General features: G+C 43.3%; 1 protein-coding gene across 1 annotated transcript; it reads left to right on the top strand.

The window, feature by feature from the left end:
- Positions 1-1112: 1112 nt before the first annotated feature.
- On the top strand, positions 1113-11938 carry YWHAH (tyrosine 3-monooxygenase/tryptophan 5-monooxygenase activation protein eta). Its single transcript, XM_075110086.1, has 2 exons — positions 1113-1508; positions 10490-11938. The coding sequence occupies exons 1-2, from the start codon at positions 1422-1424 to the stop codon at positions 11144-11146; spliced, it is 744 nt and encodes a 247-aa protein (XP_074966187.1). The 5' UTR covers positions 1113-1421; the 3' UTR covers positions 11147-11938.
- Positions 11939-15949: the final 4011 nt, after the last annotated feature.

Here is a 15949-nt window from a genome sequence, read left to right as displayed (position 1 = left end):
CATAGTGTTTAGTTACCTTCTTAAAAAAAATCTGCATTATTCATCTAGTCCCTTTTAAAACTAACTGCAGCATTTATTTAAATAACCTTAGGGCTTAACATACAGAAGCCAGTGATGTTGGAGTTAAGCTGAAAACCTTTGGTTGGCACAGTGGACTGGATTTGCTCGATTGCAGCAATGCGAGAGGACCAAGGGTGGTGGGAGAACAACGCCACCAGGGAGGCCAGCCTTGCTCCCCTGCCTCCCGTGCACGCTAACGTGCATTCTTTTCTCCTCTGGGGGTGAGAACAGATGTGAGCTAAATCTGAATGGGTGCTGCAGTCAGCGGCTGTAATGCTGAGCTGTCCGGCGGTGAGCAAAGCTGTCACTCAGATGTACAGCAGCTCGCCGCATGTCTGGTGGTGCGGCAACGTTCACATGCCGGCCGTGGGTTGAATAGGAAAAGTTAATCTGTGATTTATCGTAAGAGATGAGTCAGGTGGACGCTAGTGTTCCTGCAGCCGCCCGCAGCAGCTGTGTCACTGGCACTTCTCCTTCGAGGCCATTTCTATGTAAGGCCGGTGCTCTGTCGATTCATGAAGAGGCTGGCTAGTACAGATTAAAACGCGCCATGCCGTTTGATGTAGTTGCCCCTCTTGGGGCAGGCAACGGGGTTGGCCCGCGCCTACCACCCCGAACAGGGGCGTTTCGGAGCAGCCGGGAGCGAGATGGGTTTGTTGCCCGGAGATGGGCCACAGCCGTGCGGACGCTGCGGGCCGCGGCCGGCGCCGGAGGGGCCGGTAGCACAAAGCGGCGGTGGCGCAGAGGCAGGACCGGGCAAAGAGAGCGGCGCGGCCCGCGGGGGCACCCGCTGCTCGGGGCGTCTCGGGGGGGCGGCACTCCGCACCCGGCGCTGTCCCCCGGCCCGGCTCCGCAGTGCCCGCCGCCCACCTCCACCTTTGCAGCAGGAAACTGCAGCAGGGGCAGCGCGCATGCGCCTCCCCCCGCCGGCGCCCCGGGGTAGCTATTTATAGCAAGTGACGTCACCTAGAAATAGAGCGCGGGGGAGCGGCGCCCCCTCCCCTCCCCTGCAGTCTCCGCGGCTCCGCCCCCTCCTTGCCTTCCCAGCGCGCAGGCGCGGCCGGCGGCAGCAGCGCGAGGCGCCGAGCCGGGCGGAGCAGACGCAGCGAGCGCGCGGGCTACCCGCCTTGCCGCCGCCCCTGAGCGCGAGGCGCTAACGGCCGCCGGGCGAGCGGTGGCTGAGGCCTGGGAGCCCCGCGAGCGGCGGCGGGCGAGCGAGCGTGAGGTGGCGGCGGCGGCTCCCTTCAGGCTCCTCACTCGCAGCGCCCGCGCGTTTCGAGGCGCAGGTCCCCGCCCCCCTTCCTCTCTCTCTCTCTGAGGGGCGCAGAGTGCCCAGCCCGGCAGCCACCACGGACGCGGCTATGGGGGACCGAGAGCAGCTGCTGCAGCGAGCCCGCCTGGCCGAGCAGGCGGAGAGATACGACGACATGGCCTCGGCCATGAAGTCGGTGAGTGGGGCTGGTAGCGTGGCGGCCGCGAGTCGTGCTCTGGGAGGAGTGTGTGTAGGGCGGGTGGTGGCAGGGGGGAGGGAGGGAAGGAAGGGACGTCCCGGCGGGTCCGAGGCGGGGCTGGGTCCCGGGGAGGACGGAGCCGCCAGGTCCCATCCGACGCGGTGAAGAAAGGAGGGCGGGAGCAAGAGCCGGCCCATCCCGCCGGGACACCTCGCCGCGGTGCGGGCGGTGCCCGACCCACCTGCCCCCGGGGAGAGAGGCGGCGAACGGTAGCCGGTCCGAACTGGACCCAGAGCCCCCTTTTCTTTCAAATTCCTTGTCTGTCTCCTTCGCTCCCTCGTAATGGCTCCCTCGCAGCCTTCCCTGCCCCGGGAGTGTGGCTGTCCCTGCCGCCCCAGTCCGGCGCGCGCTGCCGCCGTTTAAAGGCAGCCCGCTTCCCTCGCCGCGGCGGGTTCTTCCTCCGACTCCTGCCCGACGTGGGGCTCCTCCTTGCCTACCTCCCCCTCCGGCTTCTGGGCGCCGGCGGTGGGTTTGCTCCCGTCGGGGGACCGGGGGTGCCTGGGGAAGCCGCGCACGGCGAGAGGAGCCCCTTCCTTTTCTAGACGTTTCTCCTCCCTCGCGATAAAAGGCACGAGTAGAGGCCTCACCCACAAACGTGAGCGCTCCGGCTCAATGATGGTATAGTACTTACATCCGGGTACAAAAGCTACCCAGCGCACGGAGAGCGTTTCCCGAGCTTTAACGTTGCCTTTTTGCCTCTTCTTTGTAGGGTAACAAATTCTCAGTGCGTTCCTACCCAGTTGAATACTGACATGTGTTTAAACACTAAGTTACAGTTCCGACTCTGCTCTTTTCAGAACCAAGCAATGAAAATTACTTGTACTGACCTGTCTGTACTCATACATAATAAAATTGCAGAATGATCAAACTTATTATGTGTAGTCCCTTTTTTAAAAACAGTATTCATATAACCTGAATTTGAAGGGTAATCTTCATGCCAGTAAATGCTTAGCAGCGTCTTTGCTGTATTACCTGATTACAGCTGGTTTTTTTTCTTGCTGATCTGTCCTTTGTGAACACCAAAAGACCCCAAGAGGAATTAGGTTTCTCTTGAGAGCTCTGCTGTGTAAAGACACGAGAAGATTTTAGTTTGAGCAGCTTAAAATAGAATTCACGTTTTTACTGCAAGAATCAGTCTCTTATTCTCATTCAGGAGCTGTGATGTATGTTGTGCCCGTTAAATGATGGCAGTAAGAAGACGTATTTTGCTGCTCTTGTCCACTTTTGCAATTGTGTCAAAATAAAGACTATGATCTGATCAGTCCAGTTCTAAAGCAGCAATACTTCTGAATGCCTCAATATCAGAGGCACTAGACATTAAAATAAACTGTATTTTAATGATATCACTAGAATTCTTGACACACATAATGTAGTAGTAACAGCTCTATTTATCTCCTGACTCTTCCAACTGCAAATCCTAAAAGATTAAATGGAGAAAACACAAAAATACACTGCTGTTCCAGAAGACCATACGTCTAGATGTTGTCTGTAGGTAGCTTTTTATTTTTCCAAATATGGCTGACAGTGTATGTATGGCTCTCAAACATGTGAAACAAACAAGGCAGTTGCTCTGCTTCAGGAAATATGTAAATAAAGAACATATAACTAGTGTGTATGTCCAGTTGTCTTTTTAAACTGTCCTAGTTATTCAGTTTTCATTCATCTTGGGTCACAGCATTCTCATCTGTAATGCTACTTTTGCTCTCAAATAAGTTTTATAATGGTGAGCTGCTGTAGTCATGAGCTTGAGAACACTTTGTCAGCCGAGTCTTTAGCATTTATGAAACATTACAGATACTTGAAAAATAACAAAAAGAAAAGCTGAATTTAAAAGGCAACAGTCTCCTTAATTTAAGCTGTTCATATACTGTTGCTTGCCTGTAACCTAGCATCTCTTGGTTCCCTGGCTTTCACTGGTGCTCACTCTAACATGGTAATTTCCAGAATGCTTTTCAGTGAATTTGGTTTTGTAGGTCTGAGCATGAGGTCCCTTGAAACGTTACGTGGGCTGCCTGTTCTCACACACCTATTATTTCCTTCAATTTCAGTGGTTGTAAATAACAGCTATTGAGGGCTTTTTAGCCATGTAGAATAATCCTGTTGCACTTCAGAGATGTTAGACATCCTTCAACAGGCAATCAGTGTTATCACTCAGATAGCTGTTCTCAATGCAGGATGTCTTGACCTGAAAAGTTTCTTTTAAAAAAAATTTTTTAAATCTCTGAATATAACATGGTTTTTAAAGGTGCGATATGAAAATAGTGAGCTTCCAGTGTAAATAGAATTCTGAATGGCAAATTTCAGTTCTGGATATTTATTCCCACGCTTTTACAGTACACACTAGAGCCACCAGCCTGATAGTTACTCCTAAAACATAAAGTAGCAAAGACCATTTTTAGCAAAAGCATATTTGCATTATTTTTGAGACTGCTGCTGAAGGGAAAAAACCTATGACAAGACTGCCATTTCAGCTGTCAGTATAAAGCTGGAGAAACACTTTTCAGTTCTATCAGTTCCGTCTTTAAAAGAAGAGCCAGATGAAGGAGCAGTTGTATCTTAAATAGGGAAACTACTGCTCAGTAACACGGTTTTTTTGTTGCTGTAAAATTCTCTTGGAAGAACTGTAGTATTTTGGCTTATAATGTGTAGGCAGGAGAGGAAAATGAAACTCATTTAGTTTGCTGTTATAAATTAATGAGTTTGGTTTACTTTTTTCAGCTAAAATTATTTCAACAGAAAATACAGTCATATGTAAATGTGCCTCTACTAAATGGCATTCTTCCAAGGGGTGTGGTATTCTCATTGCATTAAATGCTGCTCCAAGATTCCAACTATTTGAAATAACCCTACACGGTAGGTAAAAAAGTTACTTCTCAAGATACAGGGGAAAAATTTGCTTTTAGTGTGTTAAAGGCTCTCACCCGATGGAACACATACTGTAGCATATTGAGAATACAGCATTGAGTACCTCTGGTTTTGGAGTGTTCAAGAGATGGTTAAACATTTTAGCTGTATAAACCCTTAGTATTTCAGGCAGTATTCATCCTAATATGTAGTGCTCAGGAGCTCTGTCTCTTTTCTAGAATAGCTACATAGCAGGTAGAGTCTCATTTACACTTCAGGATTGGTAAGATGAATCTGAATTATGCGAGATGCATAATTTTAAAAGTAGTCGTGAAATATTGCTACTCAGTGAAATACAAGTCTTCGTATGATCTAGAGTTTAAGCAAAATAGCTTGAGGTTCTAGTTTAATTTGTAGGCTTGTCTGTACATAAATGGACTTAAACGTTCAGGATGTTCCATGTTTTTAGTATTGTATTACTGAGTTCTTCAGTGTGGGTTAATGAAGTGTGTGTGGGAGGGGAGAATGGGATGCCTTTAATGTAAACAATATCCTCCCCTGCTGTGCAATGACTTTCTTACTGTGGTTTTATACAGTAAATCTGGCTATAGAACTTCCAGTGCTTGATAGAAAATACTGAAGCCATGTGATGCAAGAAACTGATCTGGTTTAAATTCATTAGTCTGGTTTCTATTTGTTCAAAAATTATGGACTGTATAACTTTGTGTCAGGAGAGTTTTAATGATTAAACCTATTATGCTGGCTCAGGTACAGACATTTTTGCAGCAGCTTGCTAAGGACTGGCTCTAGCTCTGATTACATGCTCTGGCTAACAAAACAGAAGTACCATCACATAACATTCAGCTGACCTGAGTCAAATTCTACTAGGTAATCCCACAGTGCCTCGTGGATCTGCTGTCAGTGGTGGAACCTTCACTTCGGTGTATTTTCCATGTGAAAGTACCTCAGCTCGGTGTGGCCTGTGTGGGCTCACACTCATGTAGCCGATTTCTGTGCTCAACAGCACTGTAGCATCTATATTTACGAATGCCAGGGCTGTAGTCAGGATTCCTTTTATATACTCCCATTTTTTTCCCAGTAAACTGTGAAGGAACTTTGTGGGTGTAAAGCAGAGGAGGAAACACCTGTAAGTATTATAAAATGATTTAGGCTGTATTCTTGTTAGAAAAAGTAGACTGTCAGCCTGAATGAAGACTGCTAGCTGATCATAGTCTGTGTGTTCAATTGCATCATCTGGCTCAGGACTGAAAATGACCCCAAATTTAGGTGTGAGGGAGAGGGAGGTGTGCTTGTGTAAGGAAAGTATAGAGTAACACTTGCGTAAGTAAATACTACTTTGAAGTAATACTACGAATGGCTTTTCATCTTTTAAGTGCTGTTTCTCCTAACAGCCGTTATAAGAAAGTGTCTGTGTCTAAAATGTAAAATAAATTGTTGCAGTCCAAGGTCTTTTCTCTTAAGGAAAGTCTATAGTTAGGGCGGAAGACAGGAAGAAATAAATTTCCTTTGGCATTTCAAGGTTTCTTTTTCTCTACGTTGTCCACACACGTGAAGGGAAACATGTCTGGTTTTATCTACTTTGCTAATGTATCTGAAACAGATAAAACAGTAGATAACTCTGCAAAGGTCGCATGCTTTCCTTTGAGTCTAGTATTCTTGTAATACAGCTGTTGGACCAGGGAGGTAGGTGCGATTTTTAGATGTATCTACGTGGAGTATCAGCACTTTTTTAGCTAGGATGGGGGGATAATTTGCCATTTCCTTCTCAGAAATCACCAGCTTCAAAATGAGAAGGAAATAGTTCAGGACTGATAAAATAAAAATTAGGGGGAGGGAAATGACACTGACATCCTGAAGCATGTTGAAAGGTGACACTAGAAAGGGATGCGCTTCCTCGGAGCATTGGAAACTTCGGCCACAGAATGACAGCTAGCGCAAAATGACTGGTTTGTTAGGCTGAGTTGCTACGCTCCACATCAGATGCCTCTTTCTTTGAAGTGGTTATCAGTTTCTCAATTATGTTAACAGAATCTGCCAGGAGATGCAAATTGCGCTTAGGAATGGCATGACGTTGATATTTTAACTGTACCTTATCTGAAAAAGTGATTAGCTTTGTGGTTGGAGGCTTGTGGCAGTGCTGTATGTAGTCTTCTGGCTATGGTGTGTTGTATTTGTTATGGCAGCTGCTCACAAATGACTACTTCAAGCCATTTGCAATGGCTTGAATAAACCTAAAAGCTTTATTTTTGTATTGCAAGATTTAATTCCTTTGATGCAGTGCTAAAATCTCACTACCCTAATTTTTAAAACAGATGAAATGTGAATGTCCTGTTTTCTTCTAACTGGAAATGTAGAAAACTTAAAAGAAACAAGGGAAGAATAAGCTGTTTTCAAACCTTTCTCAGTATACCTTTTGGTGGTGGTCTTCAGTGCACTGACTTTTTTTGAAACTAATTGTACTTCATCCTGGCTTTGTATAGCTTTACTGTGGAATAGTCATGCTTTGACATCTGACTGTTGGGGCTGGCGTTTGGAAAGGCCAGCCTTTCCAATGTTTGAACAAGGGATGTGTAGTTGACAGACATCACTTCTACTCTCCTGTCAATAATTTTACAGTTCAGTATTTTTTTTAATTTGTCACTAATTGTTTAGAAAACATTTTTGAAAGTCATAGTTGGCAGAGCAGATTTTTATTTCTGTTTTTATGTAGTCTAAAAAGACTACTCATTACAAAAACCCAGTTGTTTTGAGAGGGACTTGAGTTGATGGTAGTTGCCGATTCTCCAAGATATGTCAGTAGCACTTGAGGTGTCATAAAGCTCGTAAGCATCATCTAGCTTGTCTGTTAAATTTTTCCTTTTTTTTCTTTAAGGAACGGTTTCAAGGTGAGTTTAAGTCACCTTGACTTAAATTACACATCAGGGAATTAAATTATACATCAGTCTAGTGATGATCTGGTATAGTCTTTTAATTAAATCTCTTAATCTTATCTCTAAGGTACTTTGCTGTTTGATTAAGAAGTTTTTCCACATTCTTTTTCCACATATGAGCCACTGTTCTGCAGTTAGTCCTGAGAGGTGGCTTTTTTCCTGGACTGCTTTTGCTTTGCTTTACATGAATATATCTTTAGTATTCCCTGCCCTTTCTCAGTCTTGCTATGTCAGGGTAAGTTTTCTTAGTCTGGTGCTTATTGAGAGTTTCCGCAAACTTAAGCGGCCCAAGCTCATGCAAGAGCTAAATCTCACCTGGCTGGTTTAAATACTGCTTCCAAATGCTGCATTTTGAAGATTGTACTGTAGACCTTTTAAGGCTGACTGTCGAGTAAAGACCAGCCAAGACTACCAGAGTTCATGCTAGACTTCACAAGGTCCTCCCTCTCTGTTAATGTGATTGGCAGAAATTTCTGCAAATATGCTGTTTATCAACACTTGCATTGAATTGTGGTGGTGATTAGGGAAGGTTGAAAGGCTTTTCAGGTGTAGGTTATCTGCACTGGCAATGGCTTTTGTGCAAGCGGGCTTTATAAATCACCTGTTTCAGGGTGTGGGTGTGATGCATTTTCTGCAAATAAAAATGAGTAACACCATGAGAGAGACAATAGACTAGGAAAGAACTTGGAATACTCTTCCAAGGCTAGTGGTATTCCTGTAAGATTGTGTTTTGTCTCTTGGACAACTGGATGAAATTTGAGAACGGATTAGTTTATCTCCCTTTAAGTAAATACACCAGCTATACAGCATAGTAAAAATTCAGGGTTTAGTACTCAAATTTTTTATGGTTCCTGGGACATTTGTTATGTACTGTAAAATGCCAATTTGGTGTTTTGAATACAGAGAAGACATCCATCTCTCAGAGTTTATATTAGAAAGTTTAAGAAACCCCACCTTAAGGAGGTAGAAGAAATAATTATAACAAGGTTTAGGATTACTCAATTTTTTTTGTTGTTATTGAATACTTAAATACCAGCATTTGGAAGGATATTTACTTTGAAGCAGAGGGAAAGGGACGAATGTGAAGGTAGCAGTTAGCCGAGAGTGAAGAACAGAGGTGGTGAGTGGAGTGTGAGGTGAAAAATGGAGATGATGTGTCAGGTGAAGAATTAGGATAGCTGTGGTTGCAGTCATCTTGTAGCTTTAATTTCTTTCGGATGGAGCCTGGAGTGCAAAGCCAAGAGGTGGTATTTCTGTTACTATTGTCCTGTTCTACTAAGTCTCATCCTCGGTTGTTTTTGTCTCTTTGTATGGTTTTCTATACTGAGTTTTTATTTCTGTGCTAATATAGCTCAGTAGTATATTAATGGATCAAGATTTTTTCCCCTATTTTTCTTTTTAATGCTGTAAAGATAGGATGGGGGGAAGAATTTATTTGTGTGGTTAAATGATGTTTAAGTTTTAGCAAAACATTACTGACTCCTTTAAATCAACCACTGTGTTTGAGAACTTGCAGTGAACTTTCAAGGAACGTCTTCCAGTAGTGCAGGAATGATCAAGTGATTATTAGTCATTTTTGGTGAATGTCTTTATTTCTGTAAAAGCAAATGCTGCCCTAATAGGCTGTAGGGAACAAAAAGCCCTCAGCTGAGCCTTTACATCTTGAGGGAGTTAATATTGTTACTAGAGAGGGTGATATAGGTGAGATAGCAGGGATTGTTGGGAGGATGTTGAGTGGAAGCTGTGAAGAAGGTTATGAAGATGTCATTAGAGTTGATTCCTGTGCATTTCACCCTCTGTAGATTGTCTCTATAATTGGATTATGGCAGGCAGAGCAGTGCCTTTTGGGAGTTTGGGTTCCTGAGCTGTGGGCAAAAGGCATTTTGGAGATTAAACTAATTGACTTAGAATATCATAAGAACAAAACCTAAATTTGGAAGTAAACTCTCTCTTACTGTAACAGTTACAATTCATATAAATGATTTTTTAGACTTGGAAAGGTACACATTTGTTGGATGGTTCACTGGCTACAGCAGTCTCAGAATAATCTGAATATTTGTGACTTAGTTATTTGTAGTACTTGGTTGCAAACATTCTGATGCCTGTCAAGCAGTGCAAATATGCCCATTTTAAAAGAAATAGTGACTTTAGCAGTGTCTGAGCAAGAAAAAGTTTACTTTCACACCAAAGTATAGACCCTTAGAATTCTAGTGACTTCTTTTTAATGCAGTTAATGCAGGATGCTTAAAATAGTAGTTACATTTTTCACACTAATTCCTGTGAGTTTAATTTCATGTTTGTAAATCCGTAAAAGTAGAACAGTTTCAAGCGACTATAACTCTGACAGTTTTATTTCCTAAATTATCACAGCAAGTGAAATAGGCCTAAATGTGGTATTAGAAGTATTATCCTTCCTCTATCTCAGCTTTTTGTAGCAGGAATTTGGAGTTGATTGTGGCTTTTTTTCTTGATTTCCTGTTCTGTTTCTATGCTGTTTCTTTCATGACCTATCCCCGAAATTTGTCCATGGCCACCAGTTAGCAGAAATCAGGATAACTTTTGTATTACATTGTGTAAGTGGTCACTGAGTGAAAGATGCTATGAAACTCTAATTCCATTTATACTATGCAGAGCTTAATCATAACGACTGCAGCGCTTCCATCTCTGCTGGCGAATGAAAGCAAGCAGCAAGGGAAAGAAATGCAAGAAGCACACCATTTTCCAGCGTCTGTGCTGTGTTGCCGATTCATAAAACTGGTACTCTAGGTACATTTAAATTCATCGCTAAGTGTGTAGTCTTGTGCATAGTTATAGCAAAGGCTTCCTGAAAAACCTGAGCCTGCCTTCTGTGAATGCTTCTCCATTACACAAGCCTGACTCACTTTTATTCAGTGAATGTGCTTTGCAGTGGCTTCTAAAAACCCATTCTATTACAGCAGAACTGTGGGATTTTCACTCATTCAAATTTTGACTGAAACTTGAGGTTACAAGTTGAGTCCTGTCTAGAAGGAATTTGGGGATCTAGAAGGAGTCTTGCACTTCATGATGGAAGTATTTGAAGCAAGTTTGTCTGCTCTTCTCTAAGAAAAACCCTTTAAATTTGATCTTTGTCTGTATTTTCAGGTAACTGAGCTGAACGAGCCCCTCTCAAATGAGGATAGAAACCTGCTGTCTGTAGCCTACAAGAATGTAGTTGGAGCTAGACGATCTTCCTGGCGTGTCATCAGCAGCATAGAGCAGAAGACTATGGCAGATGGGAATGAGAAGAAGCTGGAGAAGGTTAAAGCCTATAGGGAGAAGATAGAAAAGGAGCTTGAGACAGTCTGCAATGATGTTTTGGCTCTCCTAGATAAATACTTGATCAAGAACTGCAATGACTTCCAGTATGAGAGCAAGGTCTTTTATCTGAAAATGAAAGGGGATTACTACCGCTATTTGGCAGAAGTTGCTGCTGGAGAGAAGAAGAACAGTGTTGTGGAGGCCTCGGAAGCTGCCTATAAAGAGGCTTTTGAAATCAGCAAAGAGCACATGCAGCCCACTCACCCGATTAGGCTTGGGCTGGCACTCAACTTCTCAGTGTTCTACTACGAAATCCAGAATGCTCCTGAGCAGGCCTGCCTTTTAGCCAAACAAGCCTTTGATGATGCCATAGCAGAGCTGGACACACTAAATGAGGATTCCTACAAGGACTCCACTCTCATCATGCAGTTACTGCGAGATAACCTCACTCTGTGGACGAGTGACCAGCAAGATGAAGAAGCAGGAGAGGGCAATAATTAAAAAGCTTTCCTCCGATATCCCTCTTTCATCCACTTCACCATCCCCATCATCACCAATACTTCCTTGCCACAGTCACACTAAATATCTAGTGCTAAGCATATCTGTATTGTACAGCTGTTCAGATCTGCTGTCCACTTCATCAAGAAGCAGTTTCAGATGAGTCTTCATGGGCACCGATGGATTGATTTGTTTATTGGCCTCATTTATTGTAGTTGCACTTGAACAGCGCAGAAAGATGCATAGTAAATGAGGCATTTTTAGTTTGCCTGTTGATTGGAAAATATGGGAAAGAATCATGGAAAGTGATTGAAGATTATTAGATTCCAGTTAAATTTTTCCCTTTTGAAATGAGCTGACAGTTCTGTTAAGCAGTACATTTTGTGCATGCAAAGTAAATTAGCCACCCCAAATTTTTTTCAGTCAATGAAAACAGTTAAGCTGATGTGAAATGACAACCCTGTTCATCAGTTTACAACGAACTGTTTGAAATGTGAGGTTTCAGTAGCAATTTGGGGTTTTTTTGCCTCTAACTTATGTGCACAGTTTCTTTTCATGCAGTGCATCTACCTAAGAGTTTTGATACTTGTAGCCTTTTGCAGTTGTTTTGAAGAATCATGAATTTATTTTTTGTAAACTCTTTGGCTGTTTCGTTGTCTGTGTACACTGACAACACTGTGTCAATATTAGCCCATGTTAAGATGGAAGACTGAGATGCCAGACTTCTAAATTAAATGTTTTGGAATTAAATGAATAAAATAAAACGCTGCTTCGGGGATGTTATCTCTACATAAAGCTGTCCTGTCTTTTGTTCAGAGATTGAGTTCCTTAACACATCACTGATGGGTTAAAACATAGCTAATCTAAGGTTTAATGAGAAGTTGCCTCACATGCTAAAAAAAAAATACACACACACCCCAGTATGCTGAAAAGAAGGGGGGAAAAAAAAAAAAAAACCCGCAAACAAAACCCTCCCCAAAGCCCCCAAACCCCCCCAGTCTTCTAGAAGGTGGTACTGCTGACCTGTGTTGAAGTGGAGTTTCCAAAGGTACATTTAGTTTTATGCTTGGTAGAGCCGTTGTATTGCAGTTCTGCTCGGGAACTGAAAATTTGTGAAGGATGTTACTTGTCACACCAGCCTAGAGACTTGGGTTTGCTTCTGCCTCCTGTAAGTTCTAAACTTTTCTTTCTGAAGTGCTAACCACCAAATCGCCTTTACACATGAAAATCCCGGTAACTTTGTTTCATACTTACCTACTTCAAAGAGAAGGAGTATTTGTTCTTAAAGAATGCCTCTCTGCTTTAGCTAACTTAAGTCTAGTCCCCAAGCTTACGCTGTTGGTCCTTTTTGTTTGTTTCTCCCAACAGTTAGTGTATATGCAGATTTTACTGGTTCCGTACATACTTCTGTAATGGTCTGCTATAGAAGCAGAAGTTGGCTGTTACGTGTCGCTGTAGCCAGGTGGCTGCTTGGCATCTGAGCTCGCTCAAAGGTTGCCTAAGTTTTAATTTATCTAAATCTGTTCGTCTTTGATTTGTGCAATAAATACTACTGGCCTGAATACCCACAAAAACTACTCATACTTTTTAAAAGCAACGCACTGGTTATTTTTAAGTAGCCAGCGGATTAGAATTTTTAATGGTAGATCTGTGCGTATTTATATATTTATCATTTTCTAGGTGATTCTAGCTTTATCACATTAGTAAGGTTGGGGCCAACTGAAAGACTAATGCAATGTCTGAAAAACATTAAAATACAGATCCTTGAAGTTGTGCTGTTGTATAACCTTGAGGTGCTTGACCTCCTAGAGTAGTTTGAAGTCTGTACGTAATATAAATTGCTACTGTCTGCCAGGGCCTTTCCTGGAAGTGACTTTTTCTTATTTGCTCCTGTTTCATCAAACAGTGTACAAGCCCCTGTTTTTCAGTTCCCGTTTGCAAGTAAGCCTTGCAGGAGTTTTTTGGCCAGTAACATCCATTTGGGCTTTACTCGTCTCCTAGATTCCTATCGCTTCTCTTCCTTTCCTTCCTTTCAGAGCTCCTTACCTGTCCCTGCAGAACCAAGGTAAAACTTGGCAATAAGGCTACCTTTTTCTGTTGAAACACTCTGGCTCATTAATAATGTTACTGGCAGTCGCTAGGGTTTTTTTCTTCCCATTTATGAAGTACCACTATGTTTTTATTAATTCAAAAGCTGAGGAGTCCTTTCTCACTTTAGTTACTGCCCTGTGTCTATCCTTTGTCACAGAACTGTGAGCATTATGTGGTCTGCAGGTGAGTCAGCAGGTCTCTGATGTCTCCAGGCCGGGCAGTTGAAGATTAGCTACTGACCCGGTGCATAAGATCCAGAATGGAGACCCAAGGCTTTCTGTAGACCGAGGCAGTTCCTGGGTGCTTTAGTAATTTCTGGTAGGCAAGTTTATGAAGTACACCAGTCAGAAGATTGTGGTTATCTGTATTGCCATCAGTCTGGGTAAGTGACGAAGTATGAAATTCTATTTTGAAATAGCTTCCTGATTCTGCTCTGCCGGAAGGGTGGATGCCCCTCTCCCAGGCAGCGTTAAGTTTCAGGGGATAAATCTGTTGCAGCCAGAAGTATCAACAGGTAAGAAGGTAGTTGTGTATTGGGAAGCTATGTGAAAACTTGCAGTTCCTTTGTCATCTCTCAATGACTCACTAGCCCGTCACAGATTCTCACTAGCTGACTGAAGGTGTTCTGACAGTTTGTGAACGTAGAGGCCCTCAGAATGACCCTGGAGGCAATGGAAACCGAGGAATGCCAGCAGTGGGGTACAGCATACTGGCCTTGGTACGCTGGCTCTGTCTGAAGGTGATTGATGCTTCAAAACTCCAGGCGTTGTACCAGGTATCAAGATCTAATAGCATAAGTAGACAGGGTTGGAGCGCAGCAGCTGCCTCCTAAGAATTTCATACCCTATGCCAGGATCTTCAGAGGAACTATCTCAAAGAATTAGGAATAGCAAGAGCTTCCTAACTGAATGCCCTGACATAAAACTCACCAGAATGACTGAGTTTGTCAGTGAACTGCCAAATGCTGGCAGCTTATTATCAAGTGCTCCTAGCAAAGCAGAACTTGGTGAACAGGAAAAGATTCTCAAGTTTAGAGACCTGAGCTCCCTTTGAAACACAGAATACTTGAAATTTGTCACGAGGAACACCTGACAGGTTATGTTTTCCTGCAAGCGGTGGCTTGTGTTTCTGCTGGGCCACCTGTGGATTTAAGGTTATTCAAGCTATAGTCTCAGTATACCTTATACCTAAGTGATGATCCAGTTCTTTTGAGGGAGATGAACTTCAGGTGAGTGAAATTATTGGGTGTATTCAGGTAACTGCACAAGGTCACAATCCCAGAAGTAGTTCTTGCCTCCATTAAAACTCTGGAAAGACTGGCTGCACTCAGGTGTACCCTTCTTTTGTGTGGTCTGCCTTTTATCTTTGTGGCAGTGGATGCTTCCCTGGGGACAAGGTGAATTATTTACCTAGATCTTCAAATAACCTGTCCTTTTTTCAAGAAATTCATTAAATGTGTTATTGCTCTGGGTGCTCGGTGGCATAAAAGGCATTTCTGTCCTTGTTAAGGGTTCATAAATTAGGTGTTGACAGACACAGCTGCTCTGCATAAATTGATGACTGCTCATCTAATGAGTCTCAGGAAGTCATCTAAGTCAAATGCTTTCACCTGCTTGTGCCACTAGCACTAGCTTTTCCGTAGTAGAGCAGATACTTCTCCCATGTTCTCCTGTTGTCAGTGAACGATGTAATGGCATGGAGAGCATGTTTCTGTGACTGCTTTTTGCTAGGAGTTAGTAGAGAGTGTTCTATACAGCAAGAAAAACAAATGCTCCAATACAATCCATATTATCATAGAATCATTTAGGTTGGAAAAGGCCCCTAAGATCATCAAGTCCAACCACCAAACCAACACCCCCAGGCTTCCTAAATCATGTCCCCAGGTGCCACGTCTACATGATTTTTTATCACCCCCAGGGACAGTGACTCCCCCACCTCTCTGGGCAGCCTGGTCCAAGGCCTGACCACTCTGGCAGGGAAGGCATTTTCCCTGATATCCAACATAAACCTCCCCTGATGCAGCTTGGGGCCGTTTCCTCTCGTCCTATCACTTGTTACTTGGGAGAAGAGACCAACCCCCACCTCACTACAATCTCCAGTCCTCGAGTGACTTTCTTTCTGGGAGCTTTCTTTGCATTGCCTCATTTTAGGTGTAATAGGATGCTTTCTCATCCTGACAAGGTGAGGGTTACACTGGTCACCTAAGGGTCACGTGAGTGTTACTCTCATCCAGAACCAAACTTTACCATGCCTTTCACAGGCAAACTTTGTTGAAAGGTTAAGTTGCTCGGATGGTGTTGATGTAATATTAGCAAGGTATATGGGTATCCTTGAATTTTTAGCAACCTGATAGTTGCTAACAGTAAAGCAGCATTTTATGTGATACCATATAAGCTTGAAAGATAAGGGATAGTCAGACCTTAAATGAACAGTGTGGTCTTTATAGGAACAGAGATACTTTCAGTCTATGTCCTAGTCTGCTCAACTATGTTCAAATTTTTAAACAATTTCATTCATCCCTTAGACTGCACACACACCACCTTTTGAACCCCACGCTGGAACAAAATGTGCCAATGATACGGGAAACTAAACTTCTTAGGCTGTATGTAGTAAGGGGCTTATACAACACAAGGGATAACACTGAAGAACACTGACTTTTTGGGCAAGCAGAAATGTTAATAAGAGTAATGAGACTCAGATCTCTGCGGATAACAC

Source organism: Phalacrocorax aristotelis, chromosome 15 (genome assembly GCF_949628215.1).
Source record: "Phalacrocorax aristotelis chromosome 15, bGulAri2.1, whole genome shotgun sequence".
NCBI classification, from domain to species: Eukaryota; Metazoa; Chordata; class Aves; order Suliformes; family Phalacrocoracidae; genus Phalacrocorax; species Phalacrocorax aristotelis.
This window is presented reverse-complemented; position numbering and strand designations above follow the sequence as displayed.